This window comes from Atta cephalotes (genome assembly GCF_000143395.1).
Source record: "Atta cephalotes unplaced genomic scaffold scaffold00019, whole genome shotgun sequence".
Classification (NCBI taxonomy): Eukaryota; Metazoa; Arthropoda; class Insecta; order Hymenoptera; family Formicidae; genus Atta; species Atta cephalotes.
The window spans coordinates 553,789-567,139 of record NW_012130083.1 but is presented as its reverse complement, the minus strand read 5'-3'; the positions used below and the strand labels follow the sequence as shown (position 1 = coordinate 567,139).

The 13,351-nt window shown below is 36.2% G+C and overlaps 2 protein-coding genes across 2 annotated transcripts; one reads left to right on the top strand and one right to left on the bottom strand.

Moving 5' to 3' along the window:
* Positions 1 to 1,303: 1,303 nt before the first annotated feature.
* LOC105618944 lies at positions 1,304 to 5,985 on the bottom strand. Its single transcript, XM_012200474.1, has 7 exons — positions 5,956 to 5,985; positions 5,224 to 5,378; positions 3,602 to 3,691; positions 2,823 to 2,954; positions 2,506 to 2,664; positions 1,733 to 1,975; positions 1,304 to 1,475 (listed from the first exon to the last, which is right to left on the bottom strand). Exons 1-7 carry the CDS (start codon positions 5,983 to 5,985, stop codon positions 1,304 to 1,306), a joined length of 981 nt encoding a protein of 326 aa, XP_012055864.1.
* Positions 5,986 to 7,795: 1,810 nt separating this feature from the next.
* On the top strand, positions 7,796 to 12,880 carry LOC105618941 (manganese-transporting ATPase 13A1). The gene is made up of 18 exons (XM_012200472.1): positions 7,796 to 8,059; positions 8,296 to 8,561; positions 8,642 to 8,870; positions 8,946 to 9,099; positions 9,174 to 9,326; positions 9,407 to 9,589; positions 9,663 to 9,800; positions 10,002 to 10,122; positions 10,207 to 10,361; positions 10,439 to 10,614; positions 10,689 to 10,928; positions 11,027 to 11,242; positions 11,314 to 11,503; positions 11,570 to 11,821; positions 11,889 to 12,225; positions 12,283 to 12,445; positions 12,531 to 12,674; positions 12,773 to 12,880. Exons 1-18 carry the CDS (start codon positions 7,796 to 7,798, stop codon positions 12,878 to 12,880), a joined length of 3,489 nt encoding a protein of 1,162 aa, XP_012055862.1.
* Positions 12,881 to 13,351: the final 471 nt, after the last annotated feature.

The window sequence follows — 13,351 nt, the reverse complement described above, 5'->3', positions numbered from 1 at the left end:
TGAAAATCGTCAGAAAACGCCGTGAAAAGGGTTATATTACATTCTCCATAACATTTCCGCGTGAAACTTGCGCGTGTCTGACCTCTAGTTTCTTCCTCGTCATCCTGTCATTCGGACTTCATCCCTCTTTTTGAATTTCTCTTCGTCCTTTTCGAACTAATGCAAGTTGCGAAATCGAGATCCTTTATTTTACATCCTCTGAAATCTTTCCTTGCATTCTTCGAACATTAGTATATCCACCTTGATTAGTATCGCAATGTGTTTTATGCAAATTAAGCAAAGAAGTCGATAAATTATTTAGTACAATAAGTCGTCATAACAAATAATCGATATTTGCTCATTTTATGTAACTTCAAATAATAATTTATTTCAAAGATTCAAGATATCTTTTAAACAATAATTCTTTTTTTCTTTACTGAACATTTTATGCGATTTGCGATAAAATGATTATTTTTATTGAAAATAATGGAATCATAAACAACAAAGGTAAATGAATAGTCTTCGTTATTCATTCGCGTATTAATATCACGTAGAAAAGATTTGCTGTTATATAATTACGAAATTTTCTTCCGCCGTCCTTTTCTCATTCAAGTACTTATATTGTATAAATAATCTTAATATATGACAATACAACTATTTGTTTTAAAACATCCCCTAAAGTTCTCACATATTGTTGAAACAAAAAAAATAATATTAATTAAAAACTATGTGTAGAATTAATAATCTGTGATAATAGCGCGCAATTTCGCGATCTATCTTTATAGAATGCTTAATGAATCACTGATCGAGGATGCTAAAACATAAATAAGAAATATTCGATGACTTTGTTATAATCAATAAAATATATAAAAGATTCGTATATATAAGTATTTAAATGTATAAGTATTAAATACTCTCGATGCGAGTAATGATAGCGACATCTCTCGCTGAAAGATTTTCCATCTATTAAAGATTTTCCACCGCAGAGAAACACGTTGAGTGCGTTCATTGACGCATTTAACAGAATTATGTTGTTCGTGATTCGCAATTAACAATGGCAATTAACGATAAACTGACAACGTGTATGTCTGCCTCTGTCTTACACCGCTGGTAATATATGTCGCAATACACACTTTTACTCGGGTACACATCGTTCATAGAACACTACATTATCGGTACCCACTTTCAATGCTGTTGCCAGGCGCGCTCTATGTCGCAGAATTACAATCGTGAAGAGAATAACGTGAACGATCGTGCGTTTAATAGCGCTTACCCCCTGAAATTAACCCTTTCACGCTAATACGACGTCGTACTCGCAGTATCCTTAGAAATTCGGTATGATCTGGCACGAGCAGCCATGTGGAAACCAGAATAAGTCAGTGTAAAGTCGATTTCCGCTTCCCTCGAGTGCAACTAGTCTCTTTTGCACGAATTGTTGCTGGCATCTACTCTTGTATCCTTCCGGGATGGAGCATATACCGTCGCACACGTCATTCCTAAAAGCACAAAGAGAGAATTGATATTTTCTCATTCTCGGTCTCCCTTAAGTTCATCATCTGATATGATGGTTCTAATGTGACATAAAAATATGACCTCTCCTGAATTAATATCACTTAGAGAAAACGTGAAAATTAAAAGTAAATTAAATTAGAGTGATTTCTGTACAAATATTACAAGTATCGTGGCTCTGTGTTAGATTCCATTGTTAAGACAAAAAAGACAACACGAACACTAATTCTCTGAGCATACTTACAAACATTTCTCGCTTCTGACAAGCTGCGAATACTTGTTTTGTTCAGGAATATTAACAACATACATCCAGTTACCCTGTTTGTTCAAAGCGGCTCGGGGAGCGATATATTGGGCTCGTGTGGGGCACAGAGAAATGATTTCCGAATCCGATTGCCTTTTTACTCGGTCGGCCTTAAGTTTCGCGTATCCCAATAACGGATTTACGCTGTAACTTCGCGGTGTTATCTTGTCACCTCGCGAATACCTATTATTTAAGACAAGGTATAAATACATACAGTGAGTGCAAAGAGTATACGTACAGGTAATCTTTTTTATAAAAATCTTTTGGAAAAAATAAACACTAATTAATAATTTTATACAATGAATACGTTCCGTTTTAATATAGAATAGAATTTATTTATCTTAGCTTATATTACCAAAAGGGACTTCCGTTCTAACATAAACAAGAGACCTTCGCATGTGTCTGATCTTAAAAGCTAAATTTCTCGACTGTACGAATACTTTTTGTACATCTAAATAATTTCATTTTCGCTTATTTTTAAGATAATACGTTTTAATTATTATATATATATATATATACATTTTAGATCAAATAATTTTGGAAAGTACTTTATTTTATTTTTTGTGAATAAATTGCTAACTGATGTTTACTTTTTAAAAATAAGATTTTTGAAAAAGGTATCTGTACGAATATTTTTTGCACTCACTGTATGTATATTAGGAGTATGCAAAGAGAAATCATCATTTTTAACTTCTCCGTGCGTTATTTCGTACCTATTCGTCAGCCACGATTGATTTGACTCAAATACGTTTATGGATTCTTGCGAATGAGCGCGCTCGATTTGTCGTTGGATGTCGTGATGTCGATATTTCAGCGTTACTTCCGGAAGGAAAGGATTTCTTTGCGAGTATGGCGGTGCAGAATATTTGTAACTGCAATTCGACAAATCGAAATTCTAACTTCGTATATTAATATCATTTTAATTTGCTTGTATCATTATTTATCTTTTCATCTAATTTCATCTCGTACAGTCTCATCTCTCGTACAGATAATATAAATAATTTGATATATGAACACGTAATAGCTTTACCCATGATAACGACTAGTATTGGATGGAGGTCCGTACACTGGAGCTGGCTCTCCTCCAAGAGGAAACTGCGAGTATAATTGACTATCGTCTTGTCGTGGATAATCATAGCCTTGATTATAATCCGGTGGAGAACTTAAAAAAATAATAAAAAGGATATATGCAAAGATATCAATAACATTCAAATAAATGATTAATTGAGACGTATCTAAGCAAAACATTATGCCATTTTTTTAATTTTCCAAGTAAAAAAAACTTATTTTCTTGAAAACTACTTCAAAAATTATCATAATATCTAAAGATATGAACAATCAGTCTCTGCAAAAGATTTTAATTTTTAATTCTAATTAAAAAAAAAATCGTGTTAAAATTGTTAAAAATTTAAATCAAAGTTAAAATTGTTAAAAATTTAAGTCAAAATTAAATGTAAGTAAAATGCAAATCAAAACTTTCCAAATAAAAATGTCAGTTAAAACGTTGTAAGTCCAAGTAAAAATGTCAATTGCACAATGGACATACAACGTTATGTACGAACTCTCCGTTTATAGCACTTTCCGCGCCAAATATGTAATAGAACATAATATTTACAGTTCATGTAATAAAATAAATTTTCACAATTTTGGCATTTAAAATGTTTTGTTGTGATACGTCTCAATTATATAATATGTCAAGGTCTCTAATGATAAAAATGAGCAAGTTATTTGTACTTATCTGAGTCTCTTGTGTGTACAAGTTTCTTTTTACATATATATCACAATATTCCAGTTGTACTGAAAATATACCTGTAAGAGTTAAAATCGTCTCGGGATTCATCTTGCAGCGCGGTGTTAAAGTCGAAGCTGCATTTGTCGACGAGAAACTTGATGAGTTGTCTAAAAAAAAAAAAGAAAAAGAAAAATATAAAGGAAAAAGAAAGAAACCGTTACCTCTGCCGAGAATACAATGCATTGATAAAAACGGGTAATGCATTCTCTCGAAGATATTACATTCGACCTTTGGCCTCGCGCGCGAGCAGAGGTCTTGCTGCAACGCGTATCAAAGATACCGATCATTCTGTCTCTCAACTGGACGACCGAGATTCGTCTCTCTTCCAGGTTGACAAAAGGTTATTTACGCAGGTGCGTTCTCAATTGGACATTGCGCAACTGTGTTAGGTCTGAGCAAGCATTAGCGAGGCGAGATGCAGTGTGTTTTGTTTGCGGCGAAATGACACGCGCGACGTCGCGCCGTGAGCGATAGCTAGGCCGACTTGAGTCAGCAATTTGATATTGTCAGTCTAATTGACCGTTGCTCAGGTCTTTCTTACGCGCATATATAATTATCGGAAGTGACAGCTGTAGTCCCAAGTTTCTCCAGTTAAAATTATTCATCTTGCTGCGGTAGGATCTTTGCAATTTATTGAAAAAAACCCTATCTTATTTCACTATATGGCGCTGAAAGAGAAATTGTATGAGACAGAATACAATATTAGCAATATTTTCGAATGTCCGAATTGTTTAAAAAAAGAGTTTGTTTTGTACGTTAAAATACCGCGGTTTTATTTGTACACTGTCCGTTTCATTAATTATTTCCTGCAAATTTGTCCGCAATCTTGTACGATTCGCGAATGCTAGATACGAGTGTTATCCATTCAAATATTTGAAGTCGTTTCGAAAGAACGAATTTGTCTAATGGAGGAGAAAGAAAGAATGAAGAGGCTTTTTTGATGAGGCTCGATTTAGGACTATAATAATGGCCCAATAATTATCCAACAATGTATGACCGCGCCAAGGCCATGGTCATGGTACGCTGAGCAACGATCTCACGGACGTTCTTACATTATAGTTGCCGCTCACTTTACGTAACTCATCCTAACAGAATAGAACTAAGTGTGAAAGTGCACGCAAAAATTTAGGAAATCGACTTACAGTCGACTTGCATATATAGCAGGAGAACAGCACAAGCGGAGGGTAACTAACGAACGCTCGAACATTTCGTGTCTATGATTCCATTGCGGCAAAGATAGTCTTGTGTTAGATCGCGCTTATTAAAAACGAGAGACAAAAAATCATTTTATGCATTATTTTATGCTAAGCGAGAGCTATCTGACATAAAAAATTGGTTGTGCAAGCCTATTAAGGCAAAACTCGATGCTTTCGAGAAACGGATTCTCACTTCAAAGGAAGAGAGGAGAGTTAGTAGACTTTCCCCTCCAGAAGTTTTTCTCAACGTGTGCGTCGGTCATTTGTATGCATGGAAGAAGGCGGAAGATGGACATAGTGGACGCGGCGAAAGGAATATTAACAATTGAAAATGGGTCGACCGGATCGTCGCAGATTTCCACTTGTTGCGTTACCACTCGCCGCCGGCTGGACAGCGATATTTTTAGGAGAAAAGGGGAACGAGGAGTTCTAAGAGCACTTACCGAGGATAGTGATCTGGGGTTTCGCAGAAGGTCTGCCCCGGTAGCGCGCATTGGGGGGTGAGTCCTGGAGGCGCGGGTACGAAGGATTCATACTGCGGCCGTCCTGGACATCCGTACTCCGTACAAGGTTCACCCCAAGTAACCATTAAGAAAAACTGTTGGTACAAACAAGACATCACAATAATATAATTCAGAAAAAGATGTATTTCGAAAAATTAAAAATGCCTATTTTTAAATTTCTTTTTCGATTATTAAGTCAATATATGCAAAAATATTCATTTCCTTTGTATATGCATGTAAAAGTATAGTTTACGCACATTTTGCATTTACGATCAAATACACGTAGATGAAATACGAGATCTTCACTAATGTCTTCACTAGTGTCGACTAAGCGCAATGTATAATATGGGACCAGTTATTATTGTGAAACATTGCACCGACTTGTAATTGATCGCTTATCAAGATACTTCCTGTACTATGCCTATGGTACAAATGCGTGCTTTTTGCGATGATATTAATCGGCTCTGATTCAGCCTACACGTAATTCGATCGGCAGATAAAAATGCGTTAGCTATTAATCAAGATGAGTCAATGCGGAAATCGCGATTAGAAAGATGTACAACGTGTAATTAACAGAAAGAACGTTACATCATATTTAAATACAGCTTCTTGGATGTTCTACTATGATCGGCGATTGATTATTTTTAATATTATATTAGACCGATCACTTACGATTGATATTAGATGCCACGCGAACGCCATTTCGATCTATCGTTATGATTCACCCCTCCGAAAGAAGAACCTTCTCTCCTATAAGTGAGCACGGCAGGTGTCTCGGCAGGAAGGAGGCCGCGAAGTCACTTAATTGGCATCGCGTGCTGATCAATCGCCGTGCCAATGTCACCGTCAATAAACGATAACCCAATTCGACCCAGGATCGCTGCTCAGAGGATGATCTCCTCTAAGTAAGAGATAGAAAACCCCGTTAAGGACAAAATTGAATTGAGTTTCGCGCTCGATATATTATACCTTTGAATTTTTCAGATAAACAACAGCTTGTGCTCGTTGGCCAAATCTCGATCCGCGTTGACTTAGCGAACTGTAAGCCGAAAGAAGGCAAATCTTAATCCAATTCGGGATTGATCATCCGTCTTCTCTAGACGCTACTGTTGTTGCAATGCGCGTGACTCGTTGTCGCACCGACTATGATAGAGTACGGTTAACCATAATGGGCGTCTTTCCACTTTTGGCCAGCGTGATTCGAAAGTGTCCACGACACTGGGTCCAGATACTGGCGCGATTCGGTTCTACGCGCTGCGAGTCTACCTAGCAACGTGGGATACGTGGGTATACCTGTGCGTTAGCCCCTTCCTCGGGCGACGTGCACGAGTTCTGCGGTGCTCAGGGTGGGGTAGGCGGACACATACTTTCACTGAATACGTGCGGCGAGGGATTCATCGACCTTATGACAGCGTGAACTAAGGTTTTTTCTCCGGATGACACGGATACATCTTGATTATGTGACGGAGCTAGTGCGTCAGGAAAGAGAAAGAGAAATGCTATTTCTTATACTGAAGTTCAGTATAGTGAAGTTTAATAGACAGAAATCGTTAAAATTTCTTTTCTTTTACATGAGATATGCAGATGCGTTTCTATAAGTTCTTAAGAAGATAGATTGCTTTTTAATGAAAATTCGAAATCATTCGTTGTAAGATAACAATGCCAAATATTTAAAAATTGAGTGAAAGTAAAGTTAAATATTTCGAATATTCCTGTTTTAATAAAATAGTTGATCTAAAAAATTAAGTTATATTAAGAAGGAAATATTATAAACAAATATTTGGTTCAAACATTTAAAATACTCCCTTATAATATTTCCTTTAAATATATATAGTAGTCCGAAATTCCATAATTATGTTTTATTATCATTTGGAGTTTTTGGAACTCCATCTCTATAATATTTTGAACAGTCAATTATTTTTTTATTTATATGATACATAAAAAATGCTGCCACAACATAATATAAGGATTTAAATAATCATTTGCATTTATTGCAGAAAAAATTTCGACTAGGGACATAAAAATGAATCATTTTTTATAATTCAGAAAGATAAAGCGCTGAAATTGAATTCCTTCATTTGACTTAATCTAGGAAAATTAACATTCAAATATAGCGGTTTTACAACCATGTTCATTTTTAGATTGGAGTTGTGCTTGTGATACTCATGATGGCGCTTGAAGTGCATACTCGCATTTAGTCAGGACTGTGTTATCTACTGAGAAATACTCGTGTTAGGACTGTTAAGCTGTATCTGCCGCATTAGAGTTGCTGACACACTCTCATCCATTCCAACATTTAACATAACCCTGCGGCACAGTCGGCAACAGTCGGCTCGTTCATTCTCTTGGAATCTCTGCATATGCGAAACGCGATCACCCAGCTCGCGTTATATTACCCGAACGAATCGTGTGTTTAAAGAGGATCTCCTGATGTGAATGGTGCTTAAAGTTTGTTGGCGTTAAAACGTTTCTTGCCCGTTGTGACGACTTGTTAATCATTGTCGGCGTAATCATGGCGGCGACCTCCTCACGAGTAGATGATCTCGTGCAATCTGTCAGCCTGCACAATTCACGAAAATGGATGTTCAATGGTTACATCCTGCCTTTCGTGATGCTGCAGTCCTTGTGGATCTACTGTTGGATCTTCGTTTATGGCGTTGACGAGTACTATGACGCGGGTCTGGTGGGCATCGCAGCGATTGGTGTGCTGCAGATTTTTCTGTGCTTATGCTGTCAATGGTCGGTGCACATCCATACATTCATAAACTGCAGCTCCGTAAGTGGCAATTATCTTTCAATTTACTTCAAATAACGGGCACGTGGCTCTTCGTGGCCCCAATATGTTCCATAACTTGGTAGCCATTTGAACGCCCGGTCGTCTGCTAGAGTCGGTCACGTGACACCTCGGCGGTACATTCGAACATCGCGAAAGATAAGCCTTGAGCATGGAATTTCACTTGAGCGTTTTGTTTTGCGATATTCCTTTCTTCTATTTCGTAAATGAAATTTCAGGAGGAAGATCCACACAAAGCCAGAATAGTTAAAGTAGTTCCCACCCCAAACAATGGCAGCTCGGAGTTAATTTCATTACATCACACGGATGAACAGGAACCTTGGTTCATTTTTCAAAAGACAAAATATTACTGGGACTCGGATAAAAGATCATTCAGAGGGTTGCAGTTCCCAATCAATCATTCCGTGAAACATTATTCTGAATGGAAAGGGTATTTGGATCAAAACGAAATTAAGAAAGCAGAAGAAAAATATGGGAAAAACAAGTATAGTGTGAACAATTCCTTGCATCAATTCCTTGCAAGGCATCTTTTACCTCGCTGAAAATATTTTTTTTTTACTCTAGATTGGATATGGTTGTACCAGAATTCTGGGAGCTCTTTAAAGAGCGCGCTATTGCTCCGTTCTTCGTCTTTCAAGTATTCTGTGTGGCACTATGGTGCTTAGATAAATATTGGTATTATAGTATCTTTACATTGATCATGCTTATCATGTTTGAGTGTACACTGGTGCAACAACAATTAAGAAATATGGCCGAGATTCGTAAAATGGGCAATAAACCTTACATGATAATGGTATGAATACAAATATTGTCTGCTTGCGATTTGCTTATTTCAGACCAATTTCACTCTTATTTTTTTCTCTTTTAGGTGTATAGAAATAGACGATGGCGCTCATCATTTACAGACCAACTAGTTCCTGGAGATATTGTCTCTATTACAAGGCCTCAACATGATAATTTAGTGCCATGCGATATGTTGCTTTTGCGAGGCCCCTGCGTGGTTGACGAAAGCATGTTAACAGGTACTTTAAACAAGCTAGTAATATATTTAAATCACAGACATAGATCATAGCAACTGAGAGAGAGAAATGTCTAGGTGAATCTGTACCTCAAATGAAAGAACCTATAGAAGATATTGATGGAAATAGAATTATAGATATCGAAGGAGATGATAAACTTCACGTGCTTTTCGGTGGTACAAAAGTTGTACAGCATGCACCTCCTAGCAAAACTACTCCTGGTCTTCGAGGTATTATTAATAAATTTTATTTTTCACTTATAATGTTCTCAATTATTTATTATTTACGATATTAATGCGTAATATTACAGCGACCGATAATGGATGTATTGCTTATGTATTACGTACCGGCTTTTCCACGTCACAGGGAAAACTTTTAAGAACGATATTATTCGGCGTTAAACGCGTTACAGCCAATAATTTAGAAACTTTCGGCTTCATTCTATTCTTGCTTATTTTTGCAATTGCTGCCGCCGCATATGTTTGGATCAAAGGTAATTTAATGTTACACACAGAGTGATAAATATTTACATGATAAATATTTACATGTACAAATTTCGATTTTAGGCAGCGAGGATCCTACAAGGAATAAATATAAATTATTTTTGGAATGCACATTAATTTTGACGTCTGTTGTACCACCAGAGTTACCTATAGAATTATCTCTGGCTGTAAACACGTCTCTGGTAGCTCTATCCAAATTAGGTATTTAAAATAGATTTACTTTACCGAAAGCTTAAGGATGTATAAAATATTATGAAAAAATTATAAATTTTTCTATATTGCATTTGAAAGTAATACGAAAAGTTTGATAGCGATTTAAGAAACTTTGGTCAAAAATAATTTCAATAAGAAATACATGTAATACATCTTTAATTCTATGAAAATTGTTATACCTCTTTGTAGGTGTATTCTGCACGGAACCGTTCAGAATTCCATTTGCTGGCAAAGTCGATATTTGTTGTTTTGACAAGACCGGTACACTTACCAGTGATAATTTGATTGTAGAGGGTATCGCGGGGATGAAGTAAGAGACTACTATCTGTTTTATTATTTTCGAGTAATCTTTCGCGCTATTAGAAAAAGTGATTTTAATCTTTTACTTTTTAAGCGGTAAGCCAGACGTGGTCCAAATATCAGATGCACCTTTGGAGAGCATTCAAGTACTTGCCACGTGTCATTCCCTTGTTCAATTAGACGATGGTATCGTTGGGGATCCACTAGAAAAAGCTACTCTCAAAGCTATCAATTGGAATCTCACGAAAGGTAGGTATAAATTTGCAAATAAAATACAATACAAACATATTAATACGCTACATGCTTCATGTTAATGTTTCGTTTAGGTGATTCTGTAATTCCTAAAAAAGGCAAATCTTCCGCATTGAAGATTGTACAGAGATATCATTTTTCATCGGCTTTGAAAAGAATGTGCGTTGTGGTTGGATATAATATTCCTGGAGCTTCAGACATACATTACATGGCTACGGTAAAAGGTGCGCCAGAAATACTGAAGAATATGGTGAGCAAAATAACATTTGTCCACAATTTTAATTGATTTTTGTGTTGTTATTGATATAATCTGTTTCATTTCAGTTATCTTCTGTGCCAGAAAATTACGATTCAATCTATTTGTCTCTTTCACGGCGCGGTGCAAGAGTTCTCGCTTTGGGCTATCGAAAACTTACTGGTAGTTTCTCCTCTCAAGAGTTAAGAGAATTAACTCGTGAAAAGTTGGAGAATAATCTCACATTTGCGGGATTTGTCATCATCAGCTGTCCTCTTAAATCTGACTCGAAAGCTGTTATTAAAGAAATCGTCAATTCATCACATTCGGTATGTAGATGACGCCTTGTTGAGATGTTGTTAATAAAAGTTTCAAAAAAATTTTACATAATTACCAAAAACCGAACGAATTTAATATAATTATTTAGGTCGTGATGATAACGGGTGACAATCCTTTGACGGCTTGTCATGTAAGCCGCGAGTTACATTTCACGAAGAAGCCTAGCACACTTATACTAACCAAAAATGATGGCGAATGGTTGTGGGAAAGCATAGACAAAAAAACGCAGCTCCCTCTAAGCATGAAAAATATTGAATCGCGAAAAGAGATCTGGAAAGAATATGCGCTTTGCGTGACGGGTGAAGTACGTAAATGAACAAAAATGTCGATTTTTTTTACAATGATCGTTTGTTATTGCATAATTAACTTTTCTAGGGTTTATCGTATCTGAAGGAAAAAGAACGGGGACTTCTTTGGAAACTCTTGCCGCACGTCATAATATTTGCACGATGTGCACCGAAGCAAAAAGAATTCATTATTATATCACTACAATCTTTAGGCTATACGACGTTGATGTGCGGTGACGGAACGAATGATGTCGGAGCTTTGAAACACGCACAAGTGGGTAAGTTGACGAAAAGAGTGTGATAAAATTTGAATATACTTGTTTTTCTTTCTTTTTCTCTGGTAGGTGTCGCAATTTTGTCCAGTCCGTCCGTGGTTACTGAAAAGCGAGAAGATCCAAAGAACGATAATTTGATGTCACTCACAAATAATGGGCCAAGAAATAATTCGAGAATGACATCGACGGGTTCTCGTGCAAAGCTGCAGAAGTTTCTAAAGGATATTGATAACGAGGTACAAGAGCCACCCGTGATTGTGAAACTCGGTGACGCTTCTATCGCGGCTCCCTTTACCAGCAAAATGTCATCCATTCAATGCAGTAAGGATCACGGGATATTATTGAATTTATTTATTCCTCGGAAATACAAATATTTGTATACTTGCAGTATGTCATGTGATCAAGCAGGGACGCTGCACACTAGTCACCACCTTGCAGATGTTCAAAATACTGGCTCTAAATGCATTGATACTCGCCTACAGTCAGTCAGTATTATATCTAGATGGAATCAAATTTAGTGACGCGCAGGCAACTTTGCAAGGCGTCCTTCTGGCGGCATGTTTCCTTTTTATCTCGCGATCAAAACCGCTGAAAACTCTTTCGCAGCAAAGACCATTACCAAATATCTTTAATTTGTACACCATTGCAACTGTATTATTGCAATTTACTGTACATTTCATCTGTCTCGTTTATTTGGTGAAAGAAGCTACGATTTTATCTCCAAAGTAAGTTGTATTAATCGGAATCATTGGACCTTGTTCTTCAAATTACTTCTTTTACAGGGATGATAAATTGGCAACCATCTTTAATACTACCAATGAAGTGAATTCATTAGATGAAAATGATAGTATTGAGGAAGAGTCATTTGAGGCAAATTTAATTAATAGTACTGTATACATAATCGCAATGTGTTTTCAAGTTTCTACTTTTGCTATAAATTATCGAGTAAGTTGTCCATTATATTCTATTATACAATTAAAAAATGCGATATCATTATACGACAAACACTAATTATATTACGTTCTGTCAGGGCAAGCCATTCATGGAAAGTTTAACACAAAATAGAACTCTCTTGTTCAGTCTCGTGGGCAATTTTGCCGTTATTTTATTACTAGCTTGTGGATTCTTGCCGAATTTTGCGATGCAGTTCGAGATTGTAGACTTTCCAAGCCAAGTAAGTTTTACGCGCAAGTACATAACTAAACTTAATGCAATTTATTTGCTGTTGAATCTATTTGCCACATATGTATTTATAATACTTGCGTGTTACAGTTCCGTACGACACTGGTTCAAATACTAGTCGCAGACTTTGTCTTCGCGTATGTAGTCGACAGAGCTTGCCTATGCCTCTTTGGCGAAGGAAGACAACACAAACTGTGATGAACTATCTTTTATCGATTATAGACTGCATTGAAGTTCTTTCTACGTAACTTTTGTTACTGATCTTGTTCCACGTTAAGAGCTGACAATTTTTATATTTAAGAATCGATAATGTACCTGTGAATACATATAAATTATTTATCTCCATGCGCATTTGGTATTTTATGTCGTATGTTTTCCTTTTTTTTTATTTTTTCTTATTCAGATATTCTGTACAAAAAATATAATGTGAAAATATAAATATATGCATCTGATCATTACTCGCCTAATTAATTGTTTACTCTGTATAGTCAACTTTTTCTTCGTGGAACAAGAAACAGCATTCTGGCGATCATTATTTATTGTCGATAAAGGTATTGTCATGTTCGATATTCATTAATAATTATTCCTGTAATAATCATATTGTCTTTATATATATATATATATATATATATATATATATATATATATATATATNTGTGTGTAGTACTA